The sequence below is a fragment of the Pyrgilauda ruficollis genome, unplaced genomic scaffold (genome assembly GCF_017590135.1).
Source record: "Pyrgilauda ruficollis isolate IOZ18807 unplaced genomic scaffold, ASM1759013v1 scaffold3, whole genome shotgun sequence".
Classification (NCBI taxonomy): Eukaryota; Metazoa; Chordata; class Aves; order Passeriformes; family Passeridae; genus Pyrgilauda; species Pyrgilauda ruficollis.
Genome location: NW_024524377.1, coordinates 18,969,324 through 18,994,551, shown reverse-complemented (window position 1 = coordinate 18,994,551; position 25,228 = coordinate 18,969,324). Strand labels below are relative to the sequence as shown.

At 42.3% G+C, this 25,228-nt stretch overlaps 1 protein-coding gene across 2 annotated transcripts in view; it reads left to right on the top strand.

Annotated features, from left to right (window-relative positions):
• Positions 1 to 4,299: 4,299 nt before the first annotated feature.
• SP3 (Sp3 transcription factor) overlaps positions 4,300 to 25,228 on the top strand; it is a 40,101-nt gene continuing 19,172 nt past the window's right edge. The window contains exons 1-5 of one of the 2 annotated variants that reach the window (XM_041472910.1): positions 4,300 to 10,465; positions 10,724 to 10,848; positions 11,023 to 11,139; positions 21,063 to 21,153; positions 21,259 to 22,428. In XM_041472910.1, coding sequence (XP_041328844.1) covers positions 10,459 to 10,465; positions 10,724 to 10,848; positions 11,023 to 11,139; positions 21,063 to 21,153; positions 21,259 to 22,428 — 1,510 coding nt within the window. In that variant the 5' untranslated portion in view covers positions 4,300 to 10,458. Of the gene's footprint in view, positions 10,466 to 10,723; positions 10,849 to 11,022; positions 11,140 to 21,062; positions 22,429 to 25,228 lie in introns of both variants that reach the window. The other variant, XM_041472909.1, reaches the window with a different exon arrangement.

Genomic DNA, 25,228 nt, shown 5'->3' with positions numbered 1-25,228 from the left:
CTAAGAGTAAACTCTAAGAGTTTAGAATAGCTAAGAGTTTAGAAGACTTTACTGCTCCAAGCCTTGGAGATTCCTTATGTCTTGCTAGATCATTGTTGTTCTCTTAGCAACAAAAGATTAAAAAAAAAAAAGTTCATAAAAAAACTCAGGATAAGATCACAAACATGTAGCAGCAAGAATAACAATGCTACATACATCCCTTTGTCACCCAGTGACAAGAATGGGCACATCTGTTTTACTGGAGTTAATCTTTTTGGGAAGAGGGGAATAGGATTCGGATGTTGAATCCTTTTATTATCTTTCCTTTGTGTGGGATATGAAGGACAGTGAACCAGAGCACGGCTAGATATGGCCACAGGCATCCAAGGCAGCCTAGGTGCACTGATTGCTTCAGCACCTGCAAGCAAGATTGCTCAGCTTGAGAGACAAGTTTCCATGTTACACAATATGAAGAATAAAAGGTTCCTGGATTGTATTTTTAGAGATGTAAGTGTGCTTAGCAAAGGAGGGTCTGATGTATACAGTGCAAGAAGAGAGGGACAGATGAAAGCTGAGTTACTGTGACTAGAAGTTAGGGAGTCATCCAGAAGGGCTTGTGAATGTTGGAGTGTCAAGAGTTTGTCCCTGGAAGTGTTACTGACAGGTGATGAACACACAACCCTGGGGTGAAGTAAAGAAACCTTGTCCAACACTCCCAAGCTATGAAGAGGGAGAAACATGACTGAGAAAAGCATAATAGTGGGTAAGTGGTTTCTGGAAGATTGTGTCCATTGATACATGGCGCAGCACTGGGCTTGGACTCCTCTCACTGTTTGTTTCCTTTAGCATCCAGTGAGGTGCCAGAAACGTGTGACACTGGCAGGAGTGTCTCTGGCAGACCAGCAGAGCTCTGCATTGCACTGAGAAGAGTGAGCAGTGCCAAGAACTCTGACTTAACTTCCTTCAGCTGTGTCTTCTGAAGGATACCACACCTGTATAGCAGAAAAAACAGGAACATTTAGAGGCCCAAGAGGTGTGCCCCTCACCAAACTCTTAAGAATGGTTAGACCGAGGGACATCAGTGATGTGACAGATCAGAAAGTGAGATGAGAGGCTTTTTAACAGCACTGGCTCCTGCTACCTTAAGATCAAACTCCAGGCTGTCAGGGCATGAACTTTATCTCTAGTTTGCCATGAACTGGAAGATGCTGTTTTCTCTTTGTCTAGCGTGCTGCACATGTAGATTCTTGTAAGGCTATCCTACGGGGTCTTTAAGAACAAAATCTGGTCCTTCCTTTCAGGTAGGGTTTCAGCTCATCAGGTTTGAGAAATCTGCATTTAAAAAAAATCTTTTTTTCCCCCAAAGTCAAAGGGCAAAAAATGGAGTATGTCACCATCAAAGCTGGACAGTGATGGATTAGAAATCCAGCACAGACCAGTAGTCATCTGAGCTGCAGATCTGATAGGGCTTGGTTCCCCTTGGGCAAATCTTATTTCGATTCTCCTAGGTCTACATAGCTGGAAGCTCTTACTGCAGCTTTTCCTGTGGGGTAGGGATTGGTAACATCTTTCATCTTTGCAGCTTTCTTGTTGTTCAGTAAGGGCTTAATTCAAATGTCGGTGGGTCTCCTTTTACTCAGCAGCTTGTTGTTATGAAACATACAGGAATTTTTCAGACTTTTTTTGCTCTGTCAGATGTGGTTAAAATTGGCTACTGTTTGTTCTTGTTCCTTCTCTCTTGCACAACATGCAAGTATGTACATGCACATCTGTGTGCACACATGCGCGCACACACAGCGATTTATTTTACATATGAAGAGATAATGATCTCAACCCCATTTTAATTTTTGTAGGAATCCAGGCTAGGAAAAAAGTATTGCAATGTTACTTCTTTGAGAGAGGAAAAGGAGAATGAACTGATTTTTTTTCTGTGCAGTACACAGATTATTCAATTACCATTTTGCTTAAACATAGTATGTGTTGCTGAAAATCTGGCACTACTATTAAAAAGTAAAAGATGTAGTGGGCTCTGTGTTCTGGAAGTGCAGGGTTGTGCTTGTGCACGGCATGCACACTTTGCCCCCAGTGCCAGAGTAGTTCTGCTGAGACTGGAGGAAAGCATGGGGAACAGAGGCTTGCCACAACAGCCTGTCTCCATTATGTCTTTTGGACCTCTGCCACAGAAAAGAAGGAATTTTATCCTTCATTTGTAAGTAATTAAGATCATAGCGGAGTTTGAATTTTCCAACTTTGTGAAAACAAACTAATAGCAATGATCCACTTCAATAACTCAGATACTAATTGACACAAGAGAGAGAAACAATACATTAAAAAATAATTAACTTCTGTTAATTAATTTTTAGGAATAGGAAGGACACCTGCAGCATGTGCAGATGTTTCCAAGTGTCATTCGACTGGGAAGGTTGTGCAGTAGTTTGGAAACAGAAACAGGTCAAAAGGGCCAGGAATGATCTGCAGCATTGTTTGAGAAGTAAAGTACGAGATTGCTTTTGAGCTGCAATAAAGGTGAAGATGTGCCTTTTTTAAGGATGTTTATAGAAGCCAGAGGTTAATTAGCAGTTAAAAAGCATCCACTGGTGTTTTATGTGAGCACCATGAGTGTGTTAATTATCATTCTCAGCCTCGAATATACCTCTTTAAGACTTAAGCTGAAACAGATTGACGATTCTTTTACTGAGGCATTTCTTAGATAAATTTTAATTAGTAACCTTCCCCCCTCCCCCCAAACAGTTTTCTTCTATGACCAGAAGTGGAACTTCATCTCACCCGGCTTTTCCTTCCTTGGTATCTGTGGCAAAGCAGGAAGGTAAGAGATAAGGGGAGTGTATCTGTTACCAAGTCTGGTCCAAATTATAGATTCGGACATCGCAGACATGTAGACACAGGAAAATGTGAAATAAACCCTAGAACTTTCCATCTCCTTTTTAAAAGTTAGGCACAAACCTAATTTGTTCTGTTCATCCTAATGCTTTTGTCTACTCTAATAAAATGATGCTTCTAGGAAAGACCATAGGAGTTTTATACGCCACTGTGAACATGCCAGAACTCTCAAAAAACTGGGGTTCCCCATAGGGAGACTGGAGCAGGAACGATGGGGGCATTTAAGCCCCCAAATTGAGATGACACAGGGCTGTGTGTAATCCCCTAGCACTAATTAAAAGAAAATGCTGAGAACCTCTCTGAGGTCTGGTTGTTCTTTGCATCAGATACCTCTCAGGGAAGGCTCTCATGTCACAGTTTCCTGTCTAGCCCTCTTCTATAGGTTGCTACCCACAACTCCTTTTTCAAAGATCCTCAGGGGTTTTTTTCCCTAAGAAACAAAAAATCTTCCTCACCCAAAGATATGTAAGAATTCAGAACTTACATACAGGTTTCCAAATGACCTTACAGGGACACTCATTTCATCTGTCACTGTTCAGACCACACTGTGGCCTTCTGGCTGCTGGATTGAGTCTTGCCAGAGAAAGCACGAGATGTGGTTTGGACTACAGCCCCAGACTTCCTTCTCCTAGAGGGAGCCACAGAGTCTTACTTGCTTTTGTTTTGGGAATGGCAATTCACACTGAGATTCTTAGAAGTAAGGCACTTAATCCCTCCAGAAAGACTTCATTTCAGAATTTGTGCACACATAATTTGCTAGTCTCTTTCATTTCACTGGCCTACTTTTCTATCAGTACTATTAAAAATAACAAATTGTGAGAAAGAATTACACTAGACAAGAAATACACAAGAGTTTTTCCCATTCAAGTGACTTCATATTTTATCTATGTATCTATTTAATTACTTCCATTCCAATTTTGTGATGGGTAATGGAGGAAAATCCTTAGATGTATATTACTGATTCTACAAGTCACAGTTATGTGGCCTCTTCCTATGAACAATTTTTCTAACCTTACCTAATGGATCTACAACTTTTCCCCCAATTATTTCTATGATTAGGTTTTATCTGTTGTGATGGCCTTGAAGGGCATGAATTAAGGATAAACAAAGAGGATAATGATGGGGCCCAAAGACAGTAACTTCTAGGAAGTTTGAAAAAACATCTATTTCTCATTTAAGAGAGGTGAAATGAAGAATGATGAACTTCCTAAATGGCAAGTTTTCAGGTATCTGAAACTGACAACTGATCTGCTTTTTCCTGTTGCCTCTTCCCAAACATGAGGGAGATTAAATGACTTTGTCTCATCTTCAGTAGAAAGAAATTTTGTTAATAAAAAAATATTCTTACTTAGATAGACTGTGCTGCCAGTTGAATAAAAACCACACATATTTTGCAAGATTTAACTAGTATACTCTTTATTTATTTCTTTACACAACTAAAACCAAGATAATGAAATTAAGGGGAAAAAAACCCAAAAACCTTGGGCAATTATACTGAACTTTGTTCTCTATTGTAATGACATACTTTAACACAGGAAAGTTTTCTCTAACATTATTAAGAACAGAATCTGCTTACCGGTCAAAAATACTAGACGTCTCTAGTGAATTTGAAAATTTGCAAAACATACAAAAATGTATCACCTGGGGAAAGTTACAGCTGTAACAAACAAGGAAGAATTTCTGATTAAAAAGGAGCATGACTTATTTTGTCCCAACTGCTCAGAAAAAATTCATAAATACAATGACTAGGTTGAAAACAATGTTCCAGAGGTCTGTCCTCACATATTGGTGCATACAGAGCTTGGACAGACTTTCTGTTGGCCCCATTCCTTGAAGATCAGTCATCTGTGTTGGTGAAGAGTCACAGCCTTCAGATTTGTGCACTGGGTTGTTAGGCTACTTATTCACAGGTTCTTCCTCTTACCAGGCAGCGTGTTTCAGACCTCCAGGGAAGTGCACGAAGAGCCTGGAGCGGGCACATTCCTGCTGTGGCTGCCCATGAGTTTGCTAGGCCTGCCTCTACCCCATCCATAGCTTCTACTGGATGCGAGCAGACCAGTGGAAGCCAATGTCTCCCCTGCTAACAGCTGGATCCAGGTAGCACACATTTCCCTTTGATTTTTCTTTAATGGAGTTGTTTCAAGCAGAGACCAGTACTCTTAGAATTGCTTCCCCATTTAAAACAGAAAAAATGCTCTCCTAAAATCCAATTTCACTAAGTATTATTTGTCTTTCACATGTTTACACTTGAATACCATCACACTTATGCAGCAGACTAAACCAATGCCTTCACATTTCACATGCTCTCACGTAACATTTGTGCTCTGCTAAAGGCTTGAAATCCTGGGCTACTGACAAGACACTTTACACAAAACATAGCCAAAAGCAAGTTCCTGTGTTGTTCAGGAAGTCTGACACCCTGGATTAATCTACTCGCAGCTGCTGAAGGGAGTCTTACCTCTTTGTCCACTCCCATCCATGGAGCTCTGTTGCTCCTCATGTCTAGTTTGGCTCAGTTTTGCTTGCAATATCAGAAGCACATTTTTGCAGGATTTTCTTATGGCAATGTCCATGAGCTGTTAGGTTGGTTCAGCTTCTGGGTAGACCACACCCACTGCTAAAGCCTACTTCCCCCCAGCAAAATTTTTGTTTTTGTAGCCAGAAGAACAGGGAGGTGCTTTCTGGAGGATGATGACACAATGCCAGCCAAGACTCTTCTCTAACCACTGCTGATTTTATACTGGCAAGGGCTCATTTCTCTATTTGGTGAACTCGAGTCATGCAACTATCTCAACTACTACGTGCTGACTCACAAAACCTCACAGGTCAACTTCCTGTCAGTCCTGCCTGTGGCCCTATGTAAAGATGACTCAATATTCCTAAGCAAATGGACCCATATGGGATGTTGAATTTAAGAGTGCAGTATCCAGAACTGGTAGCTACATTCTTATTTATGCATGTCTCCTAAGACTTAAATTGCAAAAGCAGGCTAAAATTCAGAACGAAGTTGAATTCTAGGAAGTTTAAGAGGTCTGACTGAAAACCTTGTTATTATCTTGGGCTTTGTAGTACCATGCAAATGTTTAGCACTTAGGAAAACATACGGATTTCCAGATTCTACTGAAATTTTGAACAGATTACTAAAACAGAAGAATGTATCTAAAATTCAAAAAGATACCTCTCCTGAATAGTTAGTTTTTTGATGTTCTAGTTATTTTCTGAGGTATGAGATTTACAGATAATCCTGCTTGTCCCTCAAGTAAAGGACACATTTTAAGGTAGATTGTTGAATGGAATCCCTACTGATTCTTCACAGGCATTTCAGACGCAGCCTTTCAAACTAAGGTTGACCTGAGCCTGAGTTTTCCTGGTGTTACATTCTGTCACAGCAGAATGCATTCCTGTCCATCTTGTCCAGTTGCATTCTAGGCTTCAGCATGGCAAAACCACCACTTAACAGGAGAATGGAGTATCACAGCTGTGAAAACTGAACTGGACTACATACCCACAAACCTTCAATAATATAATCCTTTAAAGAAATACAGGGCTACCCATAGCAAGGACCACTAAAGACATAAATAACATGTCATAGCTCAGAAATTTCAAACTACTATAGAAATAGAAAAGCTGTTTCCAAGTATAGCAGACACTCTGCTGGATGGAAGTTGTGTTAAGACAGTGCACTTCCTTCTGAATTTGCACTGAACTGACACTGAGACTGAGCTCCAAGACTTAAACCAATGAGATATGAGATGTAAGTAACAGTGGACAAATACAGCATTGAGCTTACAACTGAAATACAGGGTAGGTATCAAGTTTTAGTATTCTTTCCAAGTTGCATCTTGTTTCATCTGTCAAAAGCTTCTCTCAAGTTTCATCAGAAGCTGGTAGACATTGTTTCCTCTTCCATATTGTTTTGCTACTTACCCCAAAGGCTGCATCTCAGTTCTGAAACTGCTGCATTTTAGTATCTAGTAGAAGTATTCTTAGTTATAGAGCAGTATTACCTTCTCAGTATCTACACAGCTCAAATTACAACACAACATTTTCAGCAAACGGATCGAGAATTCATCCCAGGACCTGCAGTTAACCTGGAACTGCCTAGAAGCAGGAGGCAAGGCTCTTTAAGAATAAACCGGTCATGGTTCGTTTATTCATATGGATATGGTACATCTGCTGGGCAAGCTCAAGAAAGAGGAAACAATGGCTCCTCTAGTTGGGCATGGAGCTCAGTCTCTGGGGCTACTGCCCCAGTGCTAACGCTGCAGGAAAAACCAGCACCAAGGGGAACTCAGACGTCCAGTTCTGACACAGCATCTCCCTCATGCATCCAGGATTTTTCTACTGATTAATGTCTTAATGCTAGTATGTTGGTAAGCAAAAAAACCCTACAAATAATGTTTTTTCTCATTTTCTTTTTACATTTTTTTTCTTCTCATGTGTTCTTAATGGCTGCTGGGAAGCACTAAACAGACATGTGATTTCTATGACCAAGCAGTTTGTATTTAACAATTCTGAGTATCTTTACATCTCTTTTTCATATGAGAATATATTTTTTTGCAACTTTCTTGTAATTTATCTTGATTTTTTGTCTACTTTTTAAATGGTCTATTCATATTCTGGTTTAGGTCTTTATCTGAATTTAATACATCATAACAGTGTCCCCCCAGTTTTAGATATTTGACTAGAAAAAAATGGTCCTCTGCTAGTGTTAAGCCTGATTACATCTGAGTTTTACTGCATTGGAAAACTCTCTTATATATAAATCCAATCCCACTACTGGTATTTCAAATCTTTCTGTCTTAAAGCACTGCAGTTATGTCCCAAGCCTGCAATCAGATCCATGTAGGTAAACTACTCTATTGACAACATCCCCCTTAAGTCAGACAGCTCTCAACATGTACCCATCCAGCTGCAGGAGAAAGAACACCTTTCATATTTAGATTAAGCCCCAGACATTCTTCCTAAAGCAAAATGCCACTGATAGTATTTGGCAATACCCTGCTAAATAGCAAAGGCTAGTTTTTCAGTATAATTTTCCCCATCACAGCATCTTAAAAGAAATTATTTCTCTTATACCTCAGTCTTTAAATGAACATCTCAGTTACTGAAAGTCTGAAGTCACCAGTAATAGTTCTGGTTCCAAGATAACAGACTCTCCTGTTTCACTAGCAACTTCTGACATTACCAAACAAACTCTTAGTTCTTCTAGCTGTAGAAGTCTTTTTTTTTTAATACTGCAATAGTCAGGCAATTTTGCATTTTCATTTTCTTCCTGAAATGTCCTTATGTATGTATACTGATGGATTTTTACAGGTTGTGTATATTAGCTTTCATTGGCTCAAAATGATTTCTGACACTTTTAAAAAAAACCTGAGACTTCTGCTCCTAGTTACAACTTTTGTTTATTAAAATAAAAAATACAAATTGCAAAAAAACCCTTCTTTATGGCTGTGTTATCTACCTTGCCAAAAACTAACTCTAAAGTAGAATTACACAAGACTATATAAATAAATACAGACATTTAACAAACAGAAGGGTTTGGTTGTTTTTTTAAACTACCTTGGCAAAAATTAATGGTGACAAAAAGATTAGGGATTAATTTACAACTTAATAGTAAGTCACCTGAAGATACTCTCAACATACCAGCAAAAGCAAATGGGTTAGAAATAAGACTGTACATCACACAGTATGAACAATCTTTATCCATCATAACTTCCTGTTATTAAATTCACATTTTCTGAGTGCATTTTTTCCTGTTCTGTAGTAGTTTCTGTTAAGCTTGAGCACTTACTGCAAGGTCATAGTGCTGGGACTGATTAAAAAGCACTGTTTATTCTCTGCTCAGAGAGGCTGTTGAAAATCCTGACCACACTTCTGGGTTTCCTAGTTACTAACTTGGCCATGGGTTTATCTCAGGAGCCTGGGACTCCACACACTCAGCCCAACTGTGGACATACGAGACTGTGCTCACTGTATCTCCTAGTTAATCCTCAGTTCTAATTACATTAATGATTGTAACAGGAAAGTAGTTTTGAGGTTTTTTGGCTTCATTCAGACTCCTTGGAATACCACACTAACTGTAGCCATGAAAACATCATTCTTCGGGAGAATTTGCGAACTAAGGGTCAAAGCAGTACCTCAACCTGCACACTGTCCTATGACCCTGCATACGCACTCAGATGTGACGGAGGGCCAAGCCCAAATTGTTCCCCTTTACAGGAACCCTTCACAAGCTAAGTGGTGTTACACAGAAACAGGCCCCACTAATAATCATTCCTGTATCATCATATACTTATGTAACATTTTAAACATATTTCCTGTCTTAGTTTAACAATCCGAGAGCTCCCAGTTTCCTTTGTGTTGCATAACACGAGACACAGACCAGCAAACTGACATGGAGGGGAATCTCATTAATTCTCCTTAACACGATGAAAATAAAGCCTGCTGGTACAAATGTTCGATCCGTGCCAAGGCTCGGGTGCCCAGCTCACGGCAGGAACTGCCGCTGGGAGAACGTGGCGCGTTCAAATCGAACTCGCGGCCTTATCCGGGACGGGTTTTGTTCTGCCTTAGAGACACTGGAGGTTTTCCGTTCCGCCGCCCGGCTCAGGCAGGTGCGAGCCCGCCACAGCGCTTATGCAACGGCGGCACGGCGGGGTCGCCCCGCTGAGGCGGGCGCTGCTCCCGGCGCTGACCCGGGCGCCCGGTCCCGCAGGGGGGCGGCCAGCGGCAGCCTCCGGGCAGCGCCCGCCTGGGCGGACCGGCTCCCCTGGGGAAGCCGCGCCGACATCTTAGCGCCGGAGGGACAAAGCGCGGCGGCGCTGTCCGTCGGCCGGGCGCTGCTCGGCCGCCACCCCGGAGCCGCGGCTGTCGCCGGCCGTGAGTGACAGCCCCGGCGGGGAGACTTCGAAAGATCGCAGCCCTGGCCCGGCGCCCCCCGGGCACAACAGCGGCGGGGGCGCGGGGGGAGGGGGGCTGGAGGCATAGCGCCACCGCCGCGCAGCTGTGCCTATGCGCTGACCCCTGCGGGCGGTCGGGCCCCGCGGCGTCAGGGGAGCGCGGCGGCGGTGCCGCCTCCCGGGACGGCGGGTCCCCGGCCGGCGCGGGCCGCGGCCTCCCGGCGGGTCCCGCTCATTGTTCCCCGCACTAGCCCTGGCAAACAGGAAGCCGCCCCGGCATGGGGCGCCCCCCCCGCCCCCGGCGGCTGACTGGCAGCCCGGGCGGCCCGTGCGAGCGGCGGCGGCGGCGCGGCGCAGCCAATGAGAGCGCGCGCGCGCGGGCGTAGGCGGGAGTTCCGGGCTGGCAGGCGGGCGGGCGGGCGGCGGTGTCGGCCGGGCCCCCTCTCCCGCGGCAAGCCCCACCTTTCGGCTTTCCCGCACCGTCAATCAAAATAGGAAAAAAAACCCGGAGTAGGCTCGGGCCGCCGCCGCCGCTTCAGCCCGCCGTGAGCACAATAAGCATGTCCCCGGCGGCAGCCGCCTAGCCCCAGCCAGCAGGGCCTGTGTGCGAGCCAGCCAGCCTGCCTGCCTGCCTCCCGCCCAGCCAGCCAGCCAGCCGGCCGCTCGCACTCACACCATGACCGGTACGTACGCACCGACCGAGCCGCCCCGGGGGCTCCCCGCTCCTGCTCCGGCCCTGCGCGTCCCCGCTCCGGCCCCGGAGCGTCCGTGTGCGAGCGAGGCGAGAGCGGCACTGAGAGCAGCAGCAGGAGGAGCAGGGGGAGGAGGGAGAAGAGGGGCAGGGGCAGCAGCACGGGGAGGAGGAGGAGGAGGAGGAGGAGGGAGGGGGGTGATCGCTCCCGTCAGTGACTCTCCCCTCCCCCTCCCCGCTGTGCCCGCAGCTCCCGAGAAGCCCGTGAAACAAGAGGAAATGGCTGCCTTAGACGTGGACAGCAGCAGCCACAGCGAATATCTCCAGCACGGCAACGGCGCCGCCTCGGCCTCCGCCGGGGCGGCCGCCCCCCAGGTGAGCGCAGGCCCGGCTGGGCCCCTTCCCCCCCTCCCCCGGGTGACACGTTGTGAGCGGGTGCGGAGCCGGTGCCGCCGCCGCTTCCTGTGTGCGCGTCTGCGAGGAGCCCGGTCGCTGTCCCGCACTAACCGCCACCCCCCTTCTCTCCCTGAACCCGCCCATTGTGGGTAGGACGCGCAGCCGTCACCGCTCGCTCTGCTGGCGGCCACCTGCAGCAAGATCGGCCCGCCGTCGCCGGAGGAGGATGAGGCCGCCGCCGCCGCCGCTGCCTCTCACTCTGCCGGAGCGGTGAGTGCCCGCCCCGCCGCTCTCGCACGGCCTGCCGGGGGGAGAGACAGCACAGCCAGCCCGCCCGCCCGGGGGGAGGGACGGGACACACGGCACTGCCCGCCCGGGGGGAGGGACGATAGCAGGGCCGACCTGCCAGGAGAGGGGTCCCCGGGCTCCCCTGCCTCTCCAGGAGGAGCCGGGCTCCCGGGAGGAGGAGGGAGCCAAGCTCCCCCCTCCCCCGCCATTGGGAGCGGCGCCTTCATTTACTTTCAAAAACGGGGGGAGGCGGGAAGCCTCCCTCCCCCGACCCTGGCACCGGAACGGCTCGCTCGGAACCCGGAGAGGCTGGGAGGCATCTCACCTCCACCTGAGCGCGCCCCCGGTATCCTCGCTAGGCTGTCAGCCTGGAACCGCGCAGCCAGGCAGGAACACAAAATGAAGGCTGGCTGTAGGGAAGGATGTAGTGAAGTAAAATGGCTGTTTAGAAGCGAACGCGGTGGTGGAAAGCTGCTTCCTGTATCGCGCTGTTTTTCTAAGGAGAGTTATCATGCGGGTCCTCGTAGCATTTTCTGTCCTTATCTCTCATGCGCCGTTGCCTCTGAAAGGAGCCTTGATGACCTCGGGACCTGGTGTGATGAGATGGATCTTGCAGACTAGAAACGTATTCTTGCTGAAGCTAGTTTAACAATCCCCGTAACAAAAGCGTGATGAAAACTCATGTTCCTTAATTGGTCTAGCTAAATCTCGTGTTGACATATGCTCTTAAAATTCAAAGCTATTATGCATTTCTAAATAACTGATACCTAAAAATATTGGTATATTAAAAGAGAGTTCAAAAATACCTTCTAAAATGACATGATGTAATTTTCTGGCCTTGGCCCTTGGAAGATTGCACATATTACCTCTAATTTTTTTTTTTTACAAAACCATCTTTAAAATTGGAAAAAAAAAAGCGCCTTTTTCTTTTTCTTCTTTTAAATCATGTTTTGTTTTTTAAACTTGCTGTGCAACAGCCTTGTATGGCGTTAGAATTTTGCAAATAGGAAGAAAAACTGCAAAGCATTGTACTGGTAAATGAAGTGGCTTTGTCAAGCTTTTAACAAATGTCAAAGTGTTACTGATAGAAGCTTCTAAATACTTGTTAAACTTTAAAATACTTTTCATCTGTACCTTACAGCTTACTTTACATGAAGGGAGGTTGAAGCAAAATAGCTGTCTGAGGTCATATAGGTTGTAGACTAATGACAGAGCTCGAAAATATATTAGGATTCCAACCCCTTTCAAGCATCCTTTCTGCCAAACCTATTTATTTGCTCAAGCAGTGTGTTTTAAAAAATCTTTCTACATGTTTTAAAGTGCCTGAAAGCTTTAAGATTTGTTTCATAGTACTGGATGCATACAGTGCTGAAGAGCATAAACATACTGAAAAACAGCTGATGTTTAAATGATTGCTTGCTTTCCTATATCGACCTCTAAGGTTGTTCTCACTGTACAGCTGGAATTGTGCATCTTGGGGATGGATTAATTGATTAGGATGAGCAGTAGGTCTGACAGGATACTAGAATGCTGGTGCAGGACAAATGGTTCCTGGCAGTACAAAATGGGCAAAAGAGATTTGTTCTGATACTTCTTTACTCCTGTTAAGTTAATATGTTGTTGTGTTAATGTTTAAGAGGCTTTTCAGGGGAAGGCAAATGCAATTCAAGAGAAGTCAAAATCTTAGTTAAAAACTTAATTGAATATAAGCTCACTCACTACTTTCCATACGTGCAGATAGGCCCTTCCTACATATCTTCTGTGAGTTAGGTTATAGCATTCTGGTAATTTTTACACTCCTACAACCTAACTCTTGAATGATTCAGAATATTTTGGGTGGAAACTAAATATAAATTGAAGGAGATACCTAACAGTAGCTGAACTAGACACTGCAGTTAATTAATATGACCTTAATAAAGAGAGGGGAGGGACTAAAGGCCCTGAAATACATTCCTTGTGAAAAACAGAAGAATGAAAGAGATTTAGTGCAATAAAGAGTCTTTTTTTTTCTGGTCCTCCATTTTTATCATATTGGAGGGTGGAAGAAGGAGGAAGCTAAAAAGTCTTATGTTGTAGGTACCTCATAAGTAATCTGGAAAATGAAATCTATATGCACAGACAGACATCATTCTCTTCCTGCAGTTTGTGATGCTCATCCCTTTCCCAGGGGTGTAGCTCAATCTGTTTGAGACCTGTGCATGGGTGATGGTGCCTAATGTAGCAGTGGGAGGGCAGCTCTTTCCTGTTATATTCTGTACTTGGACTGCAGTTCTGACTGCTGAACATCTGGTAGAACTCTCAGTCTGCACAAATGGGTAGTAGAAGTCAAACTAGGTATTTCCCTCTTAGAAGTGGTTGAAGAGCCTGCACATCAATGGATAGCCATGCTGCTGTTTCAGGGTTGATTTGTTACTGTTTTACTGACATTTGCTTGGTAGAAACTGGCAGAGCTGGAGCCAGCATGCTGGGCTAGCATACTGCTTCCCTGGCTGAAATAGTATGCTGCAGCTGCTCCCCAAGAGACTGATTTAAAAGCAACAGCAAAACTCCCATAGGAACACAGGGAATATTGCGTGTCTGGGATTTGGGGAAGAGCTGGAGCAAATGTGATTGTGTTTGTAATGATCTAGCTGGCCCTGCTTTGAGCCCAGGGCTTGGACTGGGTGACCTTCAGAGGTCCTTTCCAGCTGAAATTATCCTATGATTCTGTATTGGTATTGGAGTCCAGGCCTACTGTTTGAATGGACATTGCTGTAACACCACTGAAAGGATTAGTGAGGAAGTAAAAAGACTAATGAAAATGGCAGCTGCTTGTCATAGAAAGCAAATGAAGGCAATTGACAGAACTAAACTGAACCATCTCCTTTCCATCCTGTCAATGACCTGGCAGGTTGTCTTTAGTTAGTAAGGTTTTCAGCTTGACCAGTGATTCTGGTTGGAACTGTATTTCTTTTTGGATGAGAGGCACTAGCAGGCATTACTGCTGATCTTGTCTTTGTGCACTGATGAAGATTGCAGTCTTTCAGCCTTGACATCGTGATTTACTCTGCCTAATGATCAACCAATACCAGTTGCCTGATGGTGTTTGATATTAATGTAGATGGCCTTGAGTTTGTGGCTGACTTACCTGAGCATCTTTTCCTTGGTTGCCCTACTGCTACATCCGTGGTTAGTTCAAACACTTGCCATGGGAACTTTGCCTTGAATATTGCTACCTGCTGGCTTTGTGAGAGCCTTGCTGGATGGTGTGTGCCTGACCTAGAATGACGACTCATGTTTTGGCCTCTAAGGATATCTTTGTCTGTCTTGGGAGTTCAAAATCTGAGAAGTTTTAGTTTGAGTCTTGCTTTTTCACTATTTATCTTTGACTAATAATTCCACTTTAAACTTTCATATTTAGGATTCTTTTTCATTTAGTTATAAATACTCTAGTTTCATTTCAAACATCTGCAAAGATTTTAGCATTAGGTGAAAGTGAGAAGCAAAGCAGAAGATGGTAAAGCTATACATAAGGGAGGAAACAAAAAAGCAGACATATTTAGGTCAAGCAAGAGCCTGGATGGTCAGCTGTATGGTTGTAGCATGATCAGATGATTGTTTAAGAAGCTACAAAGCTGAGATGATAACCAGTTGTTTATATTCTCTTACTTCATTGTAATGCACAGCTAAAGGCTGTCTTGGAACTCTCATGCTCCCAAGGGCCATTCTTATGGTTGTGCTGTGTGGGACTGGATAGGTGAGGACAGGGTGCAAGACTGATGGGAGGCTGTGTGGCAGGTCTGGAGGGCGGGTGAATTGGGAGGAGTGGCAGGCTGGCTGAGAAAAGTGCCAGCTCTGATAGCCACCAGAGAATGGGAGCGCTGTCAGAGGTGACTGCCCCAGCCGAGGTGTGGAGATGCACCTTGTGTGCAGTGGGCTGCACTGATTCGCTAGCCTTTAAAAAAAACAAGGTTGGGAGGAATTATTTATATGATTTATTTGTGTTGTTGCTTACCAACAAGATGTGGAAAACATTTGGACAGGTTAATAATTAGCATATGTGGGGAAGATGAGTATAATTTCTCTGCTGTAGACAAAGCATTTCTGTGTATCTTGTACAAGTATAGCTTGTTGAGTGTTTTAAGACTGCTTTGGCTTATCTTGAGCCTTCGAATTGAGTACCAGTGCTTCACAGAATTTAATGAAAGTCTGGAATTATAGTAGGTTTATGCCTCAGAAGATTAACTATCTGAGATGCACCTAGTTTAAACTCAGTTTAGGAGGAAATAGGAATAGTGCTGGTAGGATGGAGAAAGAGGAAGGCGTTTTCAATTTCATGTTTTCCATCCACTAGGCAAAAATATGCCTGAATGCCACGTGTGTCACTTACCCATACTACATGGGTTTCTGGCCTATATGGTCATTTTGAGGAAGTTCAGAATTATTCTGACATCCATTTTTGCTTCTGTGGGTGATAGGATAGCTTCCTGATGCTAGGTTTCTGGATGTGAACAGATGCACCAGAATGTGTTCAGCCACTATAGAAAAGTCTGCCTGGAATGTCTTACTTCTCTCTGTTCTCTACTTTTGCAAAACAAAGAAGTTTCACTAGAATGTGATGGCTAACAGTATATTTGTCCTGCTGCTGTCCAGAAGCTCCCCTTTTAATGTTCTTTGGTTTTTGTATTCCAATTATGTCTTTCTAATACTGGATCAGAACTAAGTGTTGAAGTTCTTTTAGAAGGTGCTTAGGAATGTTCTTAAAAATTTTGTTTTATTTCTCCTATAGTTTTGGAGAAAGCAAGAAAATGTATGGTTTAAAACATTTCCATATTTAAAAACAGCATAGACAAAAAAGTTTTCTAATATTAAACATTAGCAAGAAGTCTAAGATTTCACAGAAAGTTGAGGCTGGTAAGGATGTCTGGAGAATGTCTGGTCTGTCCCTCCTTGCTTAAAGTAGAGTCAGTGAGAGGAAGTTGTTCAGAGCTGTGTCCAGTGGGTTTGAATACCTCCAAGGTTAGAGACTCCACTGTCTCTCTGGGCAGCATGTTCCAGAGTTTGATAGCCCATATGATATAAAAAGAGGCTTTTTCTTCTATTATGGGGGACAGAGTCAAACGCCTGACTAATGTAGTGGTAAAGAGTATGTCTTGCCTAAGCCCATCTACCAAGCTAGTCTTCTCATCATAGGGCATGGTGAGGTTAGTTATTTCAGCATTATTTCCGCTTCCTAAGTGTAGGCTGACTACTTCTGAACACTACTTTTTTTTTACCCCTCAAGATTATTTGAAAGTTAATTTTTTCAAGGTTATTTTCAAGGTTATTTGCTCCAGTGTCTTCCCAAAGATCAAGCTGTGAGGCTGACTGATCCCAGGTCCTCTTTCTTCTTCTCTTGATGATTAGATAGACCATTCAGCAGCTGAGTTGAAACCAAACAAACCATTCCATAGAATGCTAGTTTGGCATGTAGTTACATTGAGATTCATATACATATATAGATTTAATAATTAATAAACAAAAGAGCTTACCTGTCATCTAGTTAAAAATGTCTCCTCCTTGCCATGCCTCGTTTCTTAGTACTTCAGCTTCCTTGTTTCTACTAAGGTCAAGGATATTGTATTGTCTTAATTTGGAAAAGTTCTGAACTTCTGCTGATTGATAACAAACTGTTGAAGTTTTGGCTCCAGTTGTCCATGTCAAGCAAAAAGTTGTAGATATTCTTTAACTGAAATACAGTTAGATATATTTCACCAGATTGGAGTTTCTTTTAAAATAAGATTTTAAGCAGCCCCAGATAATGTTTTTTCCACAAAATGCTCTTTGTTTCTCCAGACATTTGATTTGGGCAGAAGTATTTCTCTAAATTGAGTGGCTTCATTGGCAGAGGGCTGAAACATGCAACAGAATTAATTTGTCTTAACAAACAGCTTTGTGTCAGCTGAACCACAGTGACTGATGTTGAACATGTTTTTAACCTATGGCAAATACAAGATAGAATGTATTGGCTCATACTTTAATGAAAGAGTTGAAGCAAGTGCATTTTATCTTGCATTTGTAATGATCTAAGAATGCACAGATAGTTTACTGTAGCTTGGTAAACACATGGTATTATTAAACTCATGCATCAGAACCCTAGCTCTTTCATAAAACAACAATTTGGATGAGGCAGTGTCCAATCTTCTTCATTAGGTGTGTGATTTTTGAATGTTTGGGCGCTCCTGACTCATTATCTTCCCACCTCTGGTTGTTTGGCTGATGCTTTTGCTCCAGGGCTAAATGGGGCAAAAGTGACTTTCTGAAAAGTGCACTAAAAAGTTGTCCACCAGCACAGATGAATGTTTAGTAGACTTCTGTAGTGAAGTACTGATGGCTAATGACATGTGCTCATTTGACATGTTGAGCTGCAGGTGTCTACAACAACTACCAGTTCTTACGGGGGTGTTTCTCTGCTTTCCTCCTCTCAATTTTACTTTGGTGAAGCATATTTTATTTCTTTATTAAGTCCTATCATTCAGTATGGTTTAGATCACTTCTGAAAGGTATTTTATCTTCTGTCTTTCTCTTATCTCCTTTCACATTTGACTTAATGTTCCTGTAATTTTATCTAAATATATTGAACACGACAGTTACTAGATTTTTATTTATCATGGCTCATGATTCTTCAGGGATGAGACTTTTCTCTCAGAGACATCTCTATTTTAGCCACTGGAAATTATACAAGGCCTGTTAAAGAATCAAAAGACAGGCTGAACAGTCGTTGTAGCTTTCACTCTTTGTTGGTACTTGACCTTTCTTCAGGTGGACATATCATTTGATTTTAATTCATCCTATGCCATGTGTCAGCTACTCTCTTTGCTCTGTTCCTGTCTCTTTTTCTTGTTTCCTGATGCTGCTTCCAGTGAATTCCCTGTTGCTTCCTGTTCTCTCCTCCTTGGCTGAGTAGTGCTGAACTTTCCTCAGATCTTTGTCCCTTCCTCTTGAAACAGCCTTTGGATGAAACAGTCCAGCCTTCTCTTAAAGGAACAGCTGCCAAATAACTGCTGCCTGAGTATCAGTTGATAAGGAAACTGTTGCTTTATCTCTACCCTTTAAATAATTTTCACGGATGGCTGAGACAGCAAACAAACTGGTGTATTTTAAATGTAAAGCTCAGTAAGTGACTGGGCTGCAGATATTGCTGCTCATGTATCAATGGCAGAACTTTTGAGTTACTACAAAAGTGCTTAATTGCCTGAGGATGTAAAGAATGGTTATTACTCTTTAGTTAGTAGGAAAAGAAGTCCAAGAAATGTCTTCTTGTCTCAACAGACTTTGTGAAAGAACAGTCAATCTTGTTATGACAGGCTGATGATGACCATTTGCGATTAGAGATCATCCTCAAATACTCTTCACCATAGGGTTTTTTTCATGCTTTAATGCTAGCAATTTTGATAGCTGCCAGATAGCTTCTTGAAAGCCTCACCCTCTTTTTGCTCCTCCCTCCCCATGATTCAGCTGGTGGTGTCTGATACAGCCAGCTGTAAGAGCAATATGAGTAACGGGCGTTTTATGTTGCATGTGTAGCATAGCTTCATATCCTCATGTGTGGCTGCCCTGAACTTCTCCATGGACTGACAAGTGCATCTACTAAAAGATTGGCTCTGTTGTGCTAAAATCACTGCAGAGCAGATTTTGAGGGAAGATTTCACTACATCATGAAAACGTGAGATGTGTGCCCAACATGAAAACGCCAATATGGAAATCAACATATGTTTTGGGAGAAGAATAAAGTAGGTCATTTCCGTATCACTAAGGAGACAGGTTCTCTTTGAAGTATTTCTGTGGATGATGTTACATATGAGTAGACATAGACTAGTTATTGCATGTTAGATCAGTCCAGTTTAACCTAAGCTTTCAACATTTGCTTGTGCATAGTTTTCAGTCAGTGAGAAATGATATCAGACTTGTAATGGTTTATATTGGCTCTTTTGTTCCAACAGCTATCAGCACATTATATTATACATTTATTTTATAATGACACACTTTAAACATATAACAGTCATGTTATGTTTGAAGGAAAGGTTGATCAATATAAGAGGAAAAGAAAATAATAAAAGAGAATTATTATCCTCCTTATTGTGTTTCTTTTCCTTGAAGCATTAAGGCCATAAAATTAGTTTTGTTCTGGTGATGCTGAATCTATTTACTAATACACTACCTGAAAAATTATGAATCACTTATGAACCATGGAATATTTTGAGCTGCAAAGGATCCCCATGGATCACTGAGACCAGCTCTTAATAAGAGTCAGTGGTCTGTGCCTTCGAGGGCTGAAGAAGGCTAGCATTCTTTTGTTTTTTGCACAATAATTATTTTTACAGTTCTTGAGAAGAATTTAGAACCACAATATGTGTTTCCTTATTGAAAATGAAGCTTGGTAAGCACAGTAAAACTTCTAGTAAGTACTCAGACTTAAATACACTATTTTTCCTTTACATGTAAACAGTGTAGTGTTATGGGCTGGAATAGGATAAGAATGTGAAACTAGCAAAGTCCCATCTAATGCTGTGGACTAAATTCACTCAGGTGCATTCTGCAGGATTCTTTCAGACTGGCTAGGTCTCAGTGCTATGTTAGGAAAGAATTAAATGTGTGCTGTGTTTTGCATGTCCTGGTTTTGTTCTAAAGGCAGTCAGAATGCAGCATCACAAACAAGTTGTGATTTATTCTGGTAACTTCCCTACCAGGAGAGATCACAGGATGAGTGCAGAAGGACAAACCAGAGCTGTTCTTTCTGTGTCCTCTGGACTCTGCCAGAGAGACTAGATTTGTTTCACAGAGCTGAATTGATTGTAGGACAAGTTAGTTACATGTTGCTAATATTAAGTTATTCCATTGGTTTACTGTAGTATGGTTAAACAGATAAGGAGACACTTTACTTCGTATTTTTTAGATTGATGGTTACTTACAATACCAAGCTGGTTGACTATGCAAATCTGTGCTAGGCATTGCAGGATGTTAAATCTAATTCTTAATACTGTGTTCTGAAAAAACTTGCTTTGGTAAAGAAAGGTAAGTGCAATTTACCTTTCCTATACTGAAAAAAAAGGTCAAATGCATAATAGGTTCTTTAAGCATCTGGAGTCTACACTGAAACACTGGCCTTTTCTATTGTTCTTAATGTTCTTAATTGTTCAACTTAATGAAGGTAGATTTTTTTTCCCTCCTAACTGATGCATATGACTAATACAAATATGATTTCAGTGTAAAAGTTCTTAGTCTAGAAGTCTTCTTCCTTAGCGAAACTAACTCCTACAAGCTTATAAATACTAGAGCTTTGTGTTATGTGTAGCAAACTGAGGTTGTCCTATCTTTCCAACTGTGTGACTACATCACTTCTTAACATTCTCTGTACTGCTGGAAGTCACAACATGCACAACTAGCAAACAGAGCTGAAAGGTAGTAGAGCTCCAGGAGGTAGAGGCAGCACTGGTTTCATGGCGGTTCCTCCACTTGTGTGCAATAGGTGCCTGGCTGGGCACAGAGTGTTTCTGGGTCTCAGGGTAAGTTGGTGATGAGAACTCCAGCAGCCCCTGCCAGCTCTCTCCTTCCCGCAGCCAGGGGTTTGGATTACCCAGCAGCCCTGCCACCAGAATAACCCTGCTGCTGTCACCTGACATAGCCGTGACATAGGAGCTGCATTTGACATGTTTGCGAGCAGCGTGCAGCTCATGACCCGCAGGCTGGCTACCCTGACTTAGGCAAGAGATCCTTATAAAATCTGTGTTTCATAGTTTTGATCCAATTGCTGATGGTCATATGAGCTGTACTGCATGTTTTCCAGTAGTGTATCAATATCTGATGCTGAATTGCATGACTGGTCTAACACATAGTCTGTACAACATTTGTTTTAATTTTTTGTTTTCTTTTTTCTTTTTATTCAGACAGGGGATTTGGCTTCTGTGCAATTAGCTGGAGCTCCAAACAGATGGGAGGTCTTGTCTGCAGCTCCTACCACTATAAAGGATGAAGCTGGTAATATAGTACAGATTCCAGGTGCTGCCACAGTAACTTCAAGTGGGCAGTATGTCCTTCCTATTCAGAGTTTGCAAAATCAACAAATCTTTTCTGTTGCACCAGGATCAGATTCGTCGAATGGTACAGTGTCTAACGTACAATACCAAGTAATACCCCAGATCCAGACAGCGGATGGTCAGCAGGTTCAACTTGGCTTTGCAGCCTCTTCTGATAATAGCAGTATAAATCAAGAAACTGGTCAAATTCAGATCATTCCTGGCTCGAATCAAACCATCATTGCCTCTGGAACATCTTCAGCTAATATTCAGAATATCTTATCTGGTCAGTCTGGTCAAGTCCAGGTTCAGGGAGTTGCAATTGGTGGTTCGTCTTACCCTGGCCAAGCACAGGTGGTTGCTAACGTCCCTCTTGGACTGCCAGGGAATATTACTTTTGTACCCATTAATAGTGTTGATCTAGATTCTCTGGGACTTGGCAGTGGTTCTCAAACCATGACAGCAGGCATTAATGCAGATGGGCACTTGATAAATACCGGACAGGCCATGGATAGTTCAGATACTTCTGAGAGGACTGGTGAGCAGGTTTCTCCTGAAATTACAGAAACTGCCACTGATAATGACTTATTTGTGCCAACGTCATCTTCATCACAATTGCCCGTTACCATAGACAGTTCAAGTATATTGGAACAAAATGCAAATGACTTGACCACAACTAGTGGCCAAGTTCATGGTTCTGATCTTCAGGGAAATTACATCCAGACATCAGTCTCTGATGACACGCAGGCTCAGAATATTCAGGTCTCCACAGCACAGCCAATTGTACAACACATACAGCTACAAGAGTCGCAGCAGCCAACCAGTCAAGCCCAGATCGTACAAGGTATTGCGCAACAGACAATCCATGGTGTTCAAGCAAGTCAAAGTATATCTCAACAAGCTCTTCAAAATCTTCAACTGCAGCTGAATCCTGGAACTTTCTTAATTCAGGCACAAACAGTGACCCCTTCTGGGCAGATAACCTGGCAGACATTTCAAGTGCAAGGAGTTCAGAACTTGCAGAACTTGCAAATTCAGAATGCACCTGGTCAACAAATAACTCTGACCCCTGTGCAGACTCTCACTCTTGGTCAAGTTGCAGCAGGTGGTGCGTTGACATCAACTCCAGTTAGTCTAAGCACTGCTCAATTGCCAAATCTACAGACAGTTACAGTAAACTCTATAGATTCTACTGGTATTCAGCTGCATCAAGGAGAAAATGCTGGCAGTCCTGCAGGTATTTATTTTACTCTTTTACAAAAGATTGGTTTGTATTACTGCATGTTGTTGGTTTAAATGGCGATAATCAGAACATCATTGTCTTGCTATTGAAGCCTACAAATACAGTGGGTTCAACATGGTGATGATGGATTTTATTTGAAACTGCTGTTCGATTAGAAACTATAATTGTAGAACATAGTCCTACCTCACTCCTTTTAGTATGAGCTCATGTAACTCCCAAGTAGTTACATTAGTTAACAGCACTTCAGTGTTTGTACTTAAAGGTCTTACCCTGGAGAAGATCTGTATACTAAATTGAAAAGGGGGAAGTCTGGCTGTCAGCTGCCACTCTTCTAAGGCATCAGTATCATTAACATACCCATTCTTTCTAGTCCTGGATAGATGACATTTCTATGGAAAATCCAAATATTTCTGTTTATGCAATTTTTTTTCCTCTTAAAATTTTCAGACCTCCTGAAGTGCTGTTATTCATCTGCTCTTTTGTTAAATTAATTTCCTACTGATTTACTATCAGTGCTACTATGATGTAGGAAACTTGTGTAAGGGTCAGTGAAACAAGCATGCATATATCAAAATAGAGGCTGTGCTTAAGAATATGTGTGAATTTTCAGTTCTACTTACTTGTATTATGTTTTATAGTACAATCGTTATGAGTATCACAGTGTTTTATCATGGTGGAGAAGAAATATTGCTTTCTTAAAATAGGTGTTTCTTGACGTGAGACGAAAAACGTGCCTGTTTATTTTTGATAAATTTGATACAGTCTATTCCAAATTTTGGGGCATAACTAGCTAAACAAAAAGAATTAAGAGATGCTTGTGGACCAGGAGGTTTTGCTATACCAGAAGCCATTTAAACACATTATTGGGTTGTGCCCAGGCTAGATATGAGAGGCAGGGTGAGCAGTAGAGGTCATTTGGGGGGGAAACCATTGCACAAAGTAGCTGGGGAATCACTGTTTTAGTATAATCATGTGATTCAGCCCTCTGGTTCGTCAAGATACTGAAGCATAAATATTTAAGTGAAGCATGCATGGTTTGTATGTCTGTTTTAGCTTCTGAGAAGAATGCAATGTTAAGTGAAACATGCTTAGAAGACCTGCAGAGTTTTGTTTCAAAAGGCTACTGGTTATAATACCTATAAGTTACTGATACTGCTGTATTCTATGTCAAGAAGCTTGCTTTCCCATTTGAAATCTAAAATTTGAACTGAAAATACTGCGCTGGGATGTTTTTAGTTAATTTTGTTTTGGAATTTACTTCTGTATTATGAACTTAACATCAAGTAAAGTTATTCAGATCTAGATAAGGCTACTTTTCATTGGCTTGTAGACAACAACACCAAAGGGATATGCTCTGCTCACTGCATTTGCTCTTCTGTCTGATGTTGATTATTAAATTTTCTATTTACAGTGACCACAGGAAGTCTTGGTTTGTCTCCATCACACATTGTTAGCTCCGAGGATATAGATGTCAGTAACAAAAAACACATATTCTGCATGCTAATACAGCTAAACTCAGATGCCAGAATCTAAGTCTCAGAAAAAGAGCCCTTTACTAATTATTATTAGCTCTCTGGCTAATGCAAGGAGGATTATTTCTGAGATTTATATTTGGTATATGATCATGTAGCTAATGATATTGCTTGTGGACTAATGTAGCAGAAACTTGAGAAGAAGAATAGAAAGGAAAAGGAGAAAGAAAGCAAAAAAAACCCAAACCAGCTAGGCACATGAGAAGGAAGTTGAGTCTGATCTGTGGTGTGTATCATTTTGTGTCTTGGTCATTCTCAAGAGTGTTTCAGTGCTGGTTTATAATAAAAATGCAAGGGAATTCCATCAAGCATTCTTTAACTGTATTCTCCTATAAGGAATTTCACGTGGGAAGGCAAGAGACTAAATGGGATGTATGAAATTGATTAAATAGGCAGAAGTACTGGATGAATAGCAGAAACTCTTGCCTGAAGTGCATAGCTATAAACACCTGGTTATATTAAAGATAAGATGGAGATTTATAGTAACATTTTTCTTACTTGTCTAGGAATAATAAATGGATTGGAATGTATTAAAACTGCCATTCCCTAAATTTGGGGAGAATGTAATTGGCCCTTCCTTTATGTTAGAAGAAGCTCACTTTTCCACAGTAATGATTAGTGTGACACTGCTTCTGACAGAATCAAACTGAATTATCTTGATTGACTTTCAGTGTCTTTTCCATATGCATCTGGTATTTTGCCTGAGAGAATCTTTTTCAGAGGTGTTCCTCCCCTTCTTTTTTATAACTCCTCACAGCCTTTCTTGAATTTGGAGAATAAATATGCAATTAGAAGCAGATTATGAAATCATAGGGGGCTTTTTTCAGTCAAAAATATATTGTTGTGTTGCAAATAAGGAAAAACAGTTTAATTTTAAACCAAAAGAAGAAGGTAAGTGGAAGAGACAGCAGAATAAGAGAAGTTAAAGGGTGTGAAGCGACTTGATTCCTTTTTTTTGTCCACTGCCAATGAGCTTTGAAGCAAGATAAGAAGAGTTTCCCTGTATTTTCTCTCTCAAGGTGGATAATGCACTCCTTTCATACCAAGTAGATTCAGGCTGTGTTTTCTGTTTTCATTTAAGAAAATTTGTCTACCTGAGGCAAAAATAAAAAGAACATATTCCTAGCTTTGTGTCAGAGATGGCTGGTAATTATCTGAAGTCCAAATAATGTACTTTGTTCTGTTAGCAGTGTGGCTGTGAAAGCAGTTAGGTTTTAGATTTTCGTTGTTACAGCCCATTGTGTGAAAGGTGTTCTTCCAAG